The 12765-nt window shown below is 42.4% G+C and overlaps 1 protein-coding gene across 3 annotated transcripts in view; it reads right to left on the bottom strand.

The window, feature by feature from the left end:
* Positions 1–10514, bottom strand: part of TMEM192 (transmembrane protein 192) — a 55113-nt gene extending 44599 nt beyond the window's left edge. For all 3 annotated transcript variants that reach the window (XM_042935136.1, XM_042935135.1, XM_042935134.1), the window contains exons 1-2: positions 10371–10514; positions 1663–1809 (exon numbers count right to left, since the gene is read on the bottom strand). In XM_042935136.1, the coding sequence (XP_042791070.1) occupies positions 1663–1809; positions 10371–10397 (174 nt within the window). In that variant the 5' untranslated portion in view covers positions 10398–10514. The remainder of the gene's footprint in view (positions 1–1662; positions 1810–10370) is intronic.
* Positions 10515–12765: the final 2251 nt, after the last annotated feature.

Below are 12765 nucleotides of genomic sequence, written 5' to 3'. Positions count from 1 at the left end.
TTTGAGACAGAGAGAGACAGAGCATGAACGGGGGAGAGTCAGAGAGAGGGAGACACAGAATCCGAAACAGGCTCCAGGCTCCGAGCTGTCAGCACAGGGCCCGACGCGGGGCTCGAACTCACAGACCGCGAGATCATGACCTGAGCTGAAGTCGGATGCTTAACCGACTGAGCCACCCAAGCACCCCGTCAGGGTATTCAGTTCTTAATTCAAGGCTACACAGTGCGTGTCACTGGAGCAGCAGCTGAGCAAGTCAATGAACCACATTCATCCCCATAAACACTTGGGCTGCTAAGAATTTGCCCTCTGGATTTCTCACATTGTAGCCAAGAATAACTATGTCCCCTCGCACTTCAGATCTCGACAACTGAAATGGAGATTTTTAACAGAGTAGATGCAGAGCCATCAGTAAGCCCACAACAAGACCATTCATACATGGAGATTTTTTCCCTTGTTTGTTTGTCCATTTAGGGGTTCCTTTTGGTACATGATGCTGATTGTGTAAGTTTAAGGAGTACCACTTTGTTTTGGGTTTTTTTTTTTAAGTTTTTATTTTATTTTTGGGTAATCTCTATACCAAATGTGGGGCTCGAACCCCGAGATCAAGAGTCACGTGTTCCTCCGACTAAGCCAGCCAGGTGCACCTATAACGTGTGGATTTAATACATTAATATATATTGCTATATGATTACCTCCTTGGTGTTAGCTAACGCTTCTATCGCCTCACATCATTATCATTTCCTTTCTGTGGTGAGAACAATTAAGATATGTAACCTTTGGCAACTCTCAAGTTTACAATACACACAGTATGGTTGGCTGTGGTCACTGTGCTATGCCTTAGATCTCCAGGACTTATTTATCTACTGGTAGCAACACGTGTGTTTTTAAAAATCCCCAGACATTTATAATTTTATCATAATATAAAATAAGGTGCACCACTGTACTTATTGTTCTGCTGTAATTTGATTTCTCTGCTTAACGTTATTTCCTAAGTGTAGATAAATTGATAAGATTCTGTCAACATATATAGATTTATCTACATCTCTTTTTTCTTTTGTAACTGAAAAATACATGCATATGGGGGAAAAAAATTCAAATAGTACAAAAGGCAGATAGTAAAATATATCAGGTATTCCTTCTATGGGGCCCTCAGTCCTCCACCTCAGTGGCCACTAGTGTTAAAACAGTCATGTGAATGCATCTAGAAATAATCTGTTTTTAGCCAGGAATACACATGCACACCAGCCCTCTGAATTCTCTTTTAAAATGTGTGAATGGGAACATTCTGTGCACACTGTTGTAAACCTATGTTTGCAAACACTCAATAATATAATTGTGAACGCTGGTCTAATATATGCACATCCATCCTGTTTCTTTTTCAGAGACTGCAGAGCATTCTTTCATATGGATGGGACATACAAAGTGTCCTCTGTGTGGTGGTAGGGGCAGTAAGTTGATATCATGGACAGGAGTACTATTATCAACAATCCCCTGACACATGAGCAAATACATCTACAGTAAACTCTTTGAAGAAGAGAGATGAGTCAAAAAGTATGCACATTTTAAATGTCAGTACATGTAGCCAAACTGCCCTCTAAAGAGCTTCTATATATATTTAAGAACATCACCTTTGTATGGATTACTTTGTCCCAGCCAACTTACATGTATTAACAAGAGCAGATTTGCTATGATGACCGTAGGAAGAGGATGGAATCTGGGTCTAAAATGAGCATGTAATGAATGATGTGGGAGATGCTGGGTGTCCAGAAGGGGGTCATCTTCAATACTTTGGGTGAGATCCAAGGAGCCCTGAGGGACAGAAAAACAGAAGCAAACTATAATCACCACTTTCTGGATTATGTTTCTAAGACAAATCTACTAAACTATAAAGCTTTGGGGTGCCTGGGTGGCTCAGTTGGTTAAGAATCTGACTTTGGCTCAGGTCATGATCTCATGGTTCATGAGTCCAAGCCCCACACTGGGCTCTGTGCTGACAGCTCGGAGCCTGGAGGCTGCTTCAGATTCTGTGAATCCCTCTCTCTCTGCCCCAGCCCTACTTGCGCTCTGTCTCTATCTCTCAAAAATGAATAAATGTTAAAAAAAAAATTAAAAAAATAAACCATAAAGCTTTAAAAAACCATTATACAAGTTAGAAGCAAGAAAAATAGACTCCCTACCTAGAGCCAATTTAAAAAGACCATAAACTTCTAGACAACTACTATACACAACTTGGTGAAGCAAGTATTAAAATGGGTACAGGAAATCTTAACTTCAGTTATCTTCAAATGAGATAATACAGAATGAGATTAAAGCAAACATTTTTTCTTTAAGCCCTCAAAACTTAGATATTGATTTATCTAACATCATTCACATTATTGATGAAATAATTACATATGGTTGCAGTTCTTTTTTTTTTTAGTTTTTGGTTTTTTTTTTAAAGTTTATGTTGAGAGAGAGGGAGAACAAGCAGGGGAGGGGCAGAGAGCAAGGGAAAGAGAGAATCCCAAGCAGAGGAACTGACAGTGCAGAGCTCGATGTGGGGCTCGAACCCAGGAACCGTGAGCTCATGACCTGAGCCGAAATCAAAAGTCGGATGCTTAACCAACTGAACCACCCAGGCGCCCCGTGTGTGGTTGCAATTCTTAAACTACATCCTGGTGCTCCACAAAAATTTGGAAAGCTAGTGGAGGCTTTATTGGACTTTTAGTTATGATTGAAACATTTTAGAGAAGGAAACATCATCCTGCTAGATCTTTGAGGAGACTTTAGTTTATAGATATCAGATTCCCAATGAAAACAACTAGTGGCAATGGCACTGAAGTAGCTGATGGGGTTGAGCTACAACCTACAACTTCAGTCGGTCTTATTGAAAGGTATTGGCGGTACAGGAACAGTACTACCAGGTCTCCGATGCATACGGCAATCTTTTAATCTCAGGCCCTAACCGAAAACTTTCGTACATAAGGCACTCTAAGATTAAAAAACATAAAACACAGTCCCTGTCCAAAAGATTACATTTTCATTGGGGAGGTTAGGGATAAAGGCATACAGGATGAAATGATAATGTAAGTGAGCTCATTGGACGAAATACAAAATAAGATGGAAATAAAGGTTTCAACAGAAAAAGGGAAGCCTGAGAACAGCATTTGGAAACAGAGGATAAGGACTCTTTGGAAGGGATAGAGTGAGACAAACGGTATAAGGGATGCCTTCTGGGCACTAGATTACAAAGATAAAAATAATAATCTGGGGCCTAACTCAGATCTGGGGTGGGCTTCTCAATTTCCAAGCTCAGGCGTTCAAGGCTGTTCTGCAATTTTTTTTTCATTCAGTGCCTAGATAGCTTCCTGTTCAGTCTGCCGTAACTTATGGTATGATTCTGATTAGTTCTGTTCTTTTTGAGATTCCTTTGCCTCTGGCTCTTTCTCAGTCAGCAGATGTCCTAGCTCCACAGGGCTAACGTCTGTGCATCCGTCCAGGCCCCGCTGGGGCAATTCTCACAGGCAGCCTTCTCAGGCATCCAAGCATCTGGATCGTGCCACACCTTCATGTCTTCCCACGTTTGTGCTCACTTCCTCTATCATACTATTCTTTGACGGTCTTATTCCTTACCCGTCCCCAGTACATTTCATGAGACCCACGAACTCCCATCCCTTGTCTCTGTAATCCTGGCACCCGGCAGTGACTTAGGGTTAGCACCCAGAGAACACCCGATGAATGAATGACTGGTCCCAACCTATCTTCGCAGTGTTCCTAACTCAATTATCGTATCATCAAAGACCTGGGCTCACCAGGAGAGGTCACCAGGAGCTGCGGGAGGATCAGCTCTGATCAGATGCAGAGGCAGAACGTACTGTGGTCAAAGGCAAGCTCCTAAGTCAAACTGCCTGGCTTCAGCTACAAGTTCTACTGCTTCCTAGCTGTGAGCAAGTTACTTCAGCTTTCTATGCCTCAGTTTCCTCATCCCAAAAAAGAGAATAATAACAGCACCTGTTTCATAGCTTTCTTGGGAAGATGAAATGAGTTACTATACATAAAAGTGCCAGAATGTTGGCAGGCACAGACTAAGCAGTGAGTAACTAGCAGGCGCTGTTGTCTCTAACTTGCTTTTCCCTTGCTTTTCCCCACATAGTATTCCTTTTACCATCCGAACTCCTAAGTCTGTTCTTTTCTCTCTGTGCTCACTATTCAGTGCAGGCCCCAGCGTTTCTCATGGCCTTTGCCTTCCAGTCTCCAGACCTCAGCAAACTCTTGCTGCAGCTGGACATCCTCTAAAATAACATACACGTCTCTTTCCCCTAAACCTTGAGTCCCTCCCGATGATCCTCAGAACACAGGCCAAATTCTTAGACTGGCTCTCTCTTTTCCAACCCATTCCCAAGCTAGTTTTTGGGACTTGCCTCTCATTCTCTCTCTTCCCCCTGATGCCGACTGCTCCTTGCTCCCATCTCTCACAAAACTCTTTCAGTCCCTGGGCCTTTACCTATTTTTGCCCACGTGTCAAGGCTTGTCTCAGCAAAATCACTGGCTTCCCTGATGCTTCAACACTGTTCCTACTGCCCTTTTCATCTGACATTCTACTTTTCATGTCCCCAAGTTTGGCTTGGGTCTATTTTCTATCTTCCATATGTCTTTTTAACCTTTTGAATGTAGAGAAAACGGGTATAATAATTTTTTAATGTCCCTGTTTGCTATTTCTACCATGTCATTTCTGAATCAGTTTCAACTGCCTTATATGTCATATTTTCCTGCCTTTTTGCATGCTTGATAGTTTTTCCAACTGTATTGAGATATAATAGGCATATAGCATTGTGTAAGTTTAAGGTGTACCATGAGTTAATTTGATACACTTTTTTTTTTTTTTAATTAAGTAGGCTCCACACCCAATATGGGGCTTGAACTCATAACCCTGAGATCAAGAGTCACATGCTCTACTGACTGAGCCAGCCAGGCGCCCCTTGATGCAGTTATGTATTGCAAAATGATTACCACGGAAGCATTAGTTAACACCTTCATTATGTCACATAATTACCAAAGCCTAGTAATTTGGGATCAGATGCCAGACTTCCCAATTTATCTCTTTGGGTGCAGGACAGTTTTGTATTCCTATAAATATCCTTGAGCTTTGTTCTGGAATGCAGTTAAGTTACTTGGAAACAGTTTGATCTTTTTGGACTTGCTTTTAAGACTTATTATTAGATTGGACCATAGCTGTGTTTAGTCTAAGGCTAATTTTTCCCCACTATGAAGGCAAGACCTTTCTGAGCACCTAATACCCTGTGAATTATGGGGTTTCCAGTCTGACTGGTGGAACAGGCACTATCCCGGGCCCTGTGTGAGCACTAAGTACTGTTTCTTCTAATCATTTCAGGTGGTTCTTTTCCAGGCTGTGGGAAATGTCCTCACAGGCATGTATTGAGCAAGACCCTGCTGACTACCTAAGGGGGACTCTGCACATCTTCAGTTCTCCCTCTGTGCAGCTCTCTCCTCTTCCAGGGACCGCCGTGTGAACCCTTGTTGCCTCTGCCTCCCCAGGCTCTCAGCTCTATCTCCTCAATTCAGGGAGCCTGCTGACCTCTGCTGGGGCGCCCTTTCCTATCACAGCCTGCAGACTCTCAAGGTGGTCGGCTGGGGCAATCCTATGACTCACTTTGGTTTTTTTAAATTAAAAAAAAATTTTTTTTTAAGCTTATTTATTTTGAGAGAGAGAGGGAGAGAGACTCTCAAGCAGGCTCTGCACAGCCAGCACAGAGCCTGATGCGGGGTTCGAACTCACGAACCGTGAGATCATGACCTGAGCTGAAATCAAGAATCAGACGCTTAACCGACTGAGCCACCCAGGCACCCCCGACTCACTTTGTTTCCTGTCTCTTGGAAAACACTTTCCTTCACTGCCTGATGTTCAATATCTTAAAAAGTGTTGTTTCATATATTGTATACAGTTTTTTGGTTGTTTGAGGCAGAAGGATAAATCTAGGCCCTGTTACTCCATGCTGGCTAGGAATCGTGGTTCCTACTGCTAACTTATAATACTAACCACAAGGTATCAAAGCTGTGGGAATAGTGTGCTTGACTAGGGCAGAGACTCTGTAGTATATATTGTTTATACGTAGCACCTAACGCAGAGTAGGTGCTCAGTATGTGTGTGGAGTGAATGAAAGATTGCCCAACTTGAACACTTGGGACCTGGGAATTTATACAAAGCTAGCCTTGAAGACTTAACGGTAAGTCTTTCCTTTACCTCCCTTTCTTCCACGCACCATCTCCTCTACCCTAAATGACCTTTCTGGAGTGCCCCACAAACATCCTCTCTTATTGTTTTCAGAATCCAACTCACCTTGCAAGGTGCAACCAAGACTTAAGGTCTCCATAAAACTTGTCCTGACAAGTGTTTTCTTTCTACTTTAAAATTGCTGGGGTGCCTGGGTGGCTCAGTCAGTTGAGCGTCCAACTTCGGCTCAGGTCATGATCTCACGGTTAGTGAGTTTGAGACCCGCATCCGGCTCTGTGCTGACAGCTCAGTGCCTGGAGCCTGCTTCAGATTCTGTGTCTCCCTCTCTCTCTCTGTCCCTCTCCCACTCGCTCTGTCTCTCAGAAAATAAATAAAAACATTAAAAAAATTTTTTAAATTGCTATAAAATGTACTGCTCACATTAATTGGATTATTTCTTATGCTGTCTTGTATTACTTCCTTTTTTATGTGTATACCTTTTGTTTCTCCTGACTACATTGGGGTTTGAAACTAGAATACAGTTTCTTCTCTATGTCACTTAATAGATGTTCGGTAAATACAATGTATTGGTGGCTATATCAAATAAACTGTCCAGTGGATTCTATAGGAAATGTAATATAACCACACAAACAATACCTTATCACCCTCAGATGGCACCTCCCCATCTGCATGTGAAGGGTAAAGGGAAGACAACTCCTGAATCCAAATAATTTCTTTACTTACACTATTAGTAACTTATGATCTGTACAAGAGATCTGTTGTTTTTGCCCATACGGATCTCCTTCCTCTTCTTTTGTGACCATAACTCAATTTCCTCTGGGGACCCACTGGGCACATCCTTCAATACTCTTCACCCTCCTCTGGCCTAGGTGGAACCTAAGAGGGCTGGGCAATCCAATTCTATGAGCAACAAAGCAAAGGGGGACCATGGTGGGGCAGATTCAGTCCAGGGCTGACCCTGAAAGGACCCCCATCACTTAGATCCTTTGAGCTGCCCTTGTTTCAAGTCCTTTCAGAGGCCTAAGGGTTCATCCACACTGTATCATTTCAAATAAATTCCTAACTTCTTTAAATTTACCAGAGTTGGTTTCACAGCTTGCAAACAATGAACCCTAACTAAAAAGCCTCTGCCTCTGCTAACTCACTTAAATGTCTAGTCCTACAGCATACACCATAGTTTTAGCTTCTTACTGAATGGTAGAAATCATATCCACAAAATACCAAAAACAGGCAACTTGCTCAGATCTAAAGGGATTTGCGTATGTAACTGTTGGTGAAACATCAATCTCCAATTGTTTGATGAAACTGATTTCTCGGACTGTACTCATCCCAAAGCGAAAAGCTACAGATTCAAGAACCTGGGGCAAGTTAAAATCAACCAAGAAGCATTTACTGCACACATTTGCTTAACAGTCTCTCATTTTCCTCAGATTTTGTTCCCATACATTGTCAGGTCATGAATCTCACCCTTAAAAATTCAGAAACAATGATTTTTCTTTAAATGTATATGAATGTCAAAACTACTTCTATGTCTTACAGTTAGTTTTCCATTTTTTCAACTGAAAAAAAAAAAAAAAGTTTTAGTCTTATCATTAGAAACTGTTTGGTTTTCAAAGCAGGAGGCATCACAATCCCGGACTTCAAGCTGTATTACAAAGCTGTAATTATCAAGACAGTATGGTACTGGCACAAGAACAGACACTCCGATCAATGGAATAGAATAGAGAACCCAGAAACGGACCCACAAACGTATGGCCAACTAATCTTTGACAAAGCAGGAAAGAATATCCAATGGAATAAAGACAGTCTCTTCAGCAAATGGTCCTGGGAAAACTGGGCAGTGACCTGCAGAAGAATGAACCTGGACCACTTTCTTACAACATACACAAAAATAAACTCAATAGGATGAAAGACCTAAATGTAAGACAGGAAGCCATCAAAATCCTCAAGGAGAAAGCAGGCAGAAACCTCTTTGATCTTGGCCGTAACTTCTTACTCAACACGTCTCCAAAGGCAAGGGAAACAAAAGCAAAAATGAACTATTGGGACCTCATCAAAATAAAAAGCTTCTGCACAGCAAAGGAAACAATCAGCAAAACTAAAAGGCAACCAATGAAATGGGAGAAGATATTTGCAAATGACATATCAGATAAAGCATTAGTATCCAAAATCTATAAAGAACTTCTCAAACTCAACACCCAAAAAACAAATAATCCAGTGAAGAAATGGGCAAAAGACATGAATAGACACTTCTCCAAAGAAGACATCCAGATGGCCAACCGACACATGAAAAAATGCTCAACATCACTCATCATCAGGGAGATACAAATCAAAACCACAATGAGATACCACCTCACACCTGTCAGAATGGCTCACATTAACAACTCAGGCAACAACAGATGTTGGCGAGGATGCGGAGAAAGAGGATCTCTTTTGCACTGCTGGTGGGAATGCAAACTGGTGCAGCCACTCTGGAAAACAGTATGGAGGTTCCTCAAAAAATTAAAAATGGAGCTACCCTACGACCCAGCAATTGCACTACTAGGTATTTATCCAAGGGATACAGGTGTGCTGTTTCGAAGGGACACACGCACCCCCATGTTTATAGCAGCACTATCAACAATAGGCAAAGTATGGAAAGAGCCCAAATGTCCATCGATGGATGAATGGATAAAGAAGATGTGGTATATATATATATATATATATATATATATATATATATATATATATACACATACACACAATGTTGTATTACTCAGCAATCAAAAAGAATGAAATCTTGCCATTTGCAACTACCGTGGATGGAACTGGAGGGTATTATGCTAAGCGAAATTAGTCAGTCAGAGAAAGACAAATATCATATGACTTAACTCATATGAGGACTTTAAGACACAGACCAGATGAACACAAGGGAAGGGAAGCAAAAATAATATAAAAACAGGGAGGGGGACAAAACATGAGACTCTTAAATATGGAGAACAAACAGAGGGTTACTGGAGGGGTTGTATGTGGTGGGAAGGGCTAAATGGGTAAGAGGCATTAAGGAATCTACCCCTGAAATCATTATTGCACGATATGCTAACTTGGATGTAAATTTTAAAAAATAATAAAAAATGAAATGAAATAAAATAAAATAAAATAAAATAAAAAGAAATTGTTTGGTTTTTAGTTAAGATACCTTAACTGTTGTTGCTATTTACACAAGAATCTAAGCTCATGTAGGGCTGGAACTGTTATGAATCTTGCCTGATGCCCCTAATGAACTGACAGGATCACAGTAATAATTCCTATTAATGTCTTAATCCAAATTAGTGCTTTGCATTTCTTTCAACTTCGCATTTCTCAAGGATAAAAATTTTATTACCTGACAATGGGGCAGCCAGTTATTCTGGGCACAATTACATGTTTCCCCTAAAAATGTTTCAATATACTTATGCAAATATTTTACTTCGTACTCTACAGACTGTAGACTAGGCGACTAGTTTTTTAGTAACCTGGTTTGGATCCATTAAGCAAGGAGATTTAAAAATCCTTTTCTGCCTATCACGGTTACATTCAAAACATCACGACACTGCTTTTCTCCAATGCGGGTTGCTGGACGATGCCAGTGACAGGTCGACCCCTGAGACACTGGCAGCCGGCCTGCATGTCGCAGCCGCTCCACGTTCACAGCCCTCTAAAGCCAGGGCAGGGAACCCACGAGGAGGGAGATTCGTCCCCGCGACCCAATACGTCTGAGCGGAGCCAAGCGGCCCAGCTCAGAGGAGCACCCCAGAGACGGCTGTCAGGCCAGACGCGCATCACGTGAGGTTCCCAGTTCCGGGATCAAAGACGCGCGCCGCACGTGGGTTGGGCGCCTGCCTGGGACCCCCAGCATCCGCGCATCCCCTGCCCAGCAGCCCACCCGGCCTCCACTCGGAAAAGTAAGCCTGGAGCCAGCGCGTCGCGGACCCCACTGCCCCCCTGGGTGTCTTGTCCCAGAACCCCGAGTCCCGGGCCAGCCCTGCACAGGAAGCGCCTCCTCCGGCCGCGGTCGCACCGGGTAAGGGTGGCTTCCCTCCGCAGTCTCCGCCCAGCGCGCCCAGCAAGGGAAGAAAGGGGTTCCGGGGCCAGCCTCCCGCCACTTCCGTGCACTCACGTCCTCCATTCTGCCTCCAGCCGCCATTTCCCGAAGCCCGAGGCCAAAGTCCGGGCCAGCCGGCCTCTCCACCTGCGCCGCGCGCCGCGGGCCCAGGAAAATTGCCACCTTCTAGGACTTAGCGGCCCCCACTTCAGACACACCCCTTCGACTCCCGCTCCGCCTCCGGCGGGTCCCGAGCACTGCCTTCTCTCTCCCGAGCCCCGCCTTCTCTCTCCCGATTGGCCAAGGCGGAGGGGCGTGTCCCTCTCTGAAACCAGCTCTGTGGGTCGCTTTGGCTGGTCCTACCTTCCAGTTCCAGCGATCTCTGCTGAGGTCGGCTGTTGGCCGGAGACTTGGGCATTGAAGGTTGTGTTCCAAATCCAAGAATTTAACTATTTTCGGCTGCCACTTGCTTCTTTTAAAAATATTAATTTTTCATCGTCTTCCTTAGATTTTGTTTGCAGACACAGCTCTATGCATAAGTAGAAACAGCTATAGAATCCTATCGCTCCCATTTATACCTGGAAACTCCACTAGCAGAATGACAGGAACAAAATAAAGATTCTAATTTACATGACATATTTACGGATTTCGCTTATAGGAAATGAAGCATTTAGAATTTTCAGGGCTTTTTTTTTTTTAGTGGAATAAAAAACAAAACTTTAATGAAATTTTCTGAAAATACATGATCGTTGTAAAAATGTAAAGAAAGTAAAAATTTCTGCTAATATCAGCTCCCTAATTTAACCCTACTAGGGAGGATATACACACTTTCATACTTTTAATAGAACTTTAAATTTTATTTTTAGAAAGAGAACAAGTGCAAGCAGGGGAGAGGGATACAGGGAGAGAATCTTAAGCTGTCCCCATGCTCATGACCCTGGGATAACGACCTGAGTCAAAATCAAGGGTCAGATGCTCAACCAACTGAGCCAACCAGGTACCACCCATACTTTTTAATGTGTATTTTTACACTGCATATAATGTAATCCTGTTTATGCCATTGGTGAAATAAAATTATTCAAACATCAGCCAAGGAAAACATGATATAAGACTCTACCTGATCTTTAAAATCTCAGGAAATTTAGAGGTGTCTGGGTGGTTCAGTCGGTTGAGCGTCTGACTTCAGCTCAGGTCATGATCTCACAGTTTGTGAGTTGGAGCCCCCACCCTCTGTGCTGACAGCTCGGAGCCTGAAGCCTGCTTTGGATTCTGTGTGTCTCTCTCTCTGCCCCTTTGCCACCCATTCTCTGTCTCTCAAAGATGAATAAATGTTAAACAAAAATTTTAAATCTCAGGAAATTTAAAAATTTCCTGAGATTCTGAGTTATTTATCAAGAGCCTTTTCTAGGCATTCATTTTCCTTTAACATTTTATCTTGAAAAATGTCAAACATAGGGAAATGTTGAAAGACTAGTATAATGAACATCAGTGTGGCCCTCACATCGATTCATCAGTTGTTCATGTTATGCCACAGTTGGCTGTGTGTGTGTGTGTGTGTGTGTGTGTGTGTGTGTGCGTGTGTGCGCACGCGCACGCGCATGCAAGTGTTCATACACATTTTTTTTTAACCAAACGTTTTGAAAGTTAGTTGAGGACATTATGAAACTTCATTCCAACTACTTCAATAGCTAAAAATAAGGACGTCCACACTGAGCATGGGGCCTGCTTGAGATTCTCCCTCTCTCTCTCTCTCTCTCTCTCTCTCTCTGTCTCTCTCTGCCCCTCATGTGTTCTCTCTCTCTCTCCATGAAATGAAATAAAATGAAATGAAATGAAATGAAATGAAATGAAATGAAATGAAATGAAATGAAACGAAATGAAAAAAGATAAAGACCCGGGCTCTGGAATTAGTCATGAAGGTTAGAATTCTGCATCTTACTAGGGGTATGATATTGGGCACTTTATTTAAATTCTCTAGGAGTCAGTTATCTCATCTGTAAAAATGGAACTGTTAATAGATATAATTTCAGAGGGATTTTTGATTAAATGAAATAATGCATGTAATGCTCTCGGTACAGTGTTGCCTCTAAGCACTCAGAAAGGTTAGTCACCTTTTTTGTCTAAGTCAGGTTTATTAAAGTATTATTAACATGCATAGTCACTGTTTTAATAGTACATTAAAATATTACATTATTCAAATAGTTCAGGAAGACTTTTTTCTGGAAGTTGACATTTTTCAAAATAAAAAAGTTGGCGGGGGGTGGGGGGAGATGATGGTGCCCTTGGTAGGCTAACAGGCTTCATTGTGGGAATAATCTGTGATTACTCTGTGCAAACCAGAAGGGGGCAATGGTGTTAGGAAATAAAATTTTGAAGTTTGCAAGATTTTATAGGAGTGGGTTGGTAGAGGAGTGGGGTCAGGCTAGGAGGTGTGCTTCAATAGGAGATGGCAACTTCCAGGGATTAGAAA

Source organism: Panthera leo, chromosome B1 (genome assembly GCF_018350215.1).
Source record: "Panthera leo isolate Ple1 chromosome B1, P.leo_Ple1_pat1.1, whole genome shotgun sequence".
Taxonomy (NCBI): domain Eukaryota; kingdom Metazoa; phylum Chordata; class Mammalia; order Carnivora; family Felidae; genus Panthera; species Panthera leo.
This window is presented reverse-complemented; position numbering and strand designations above follow the sequence as displayed.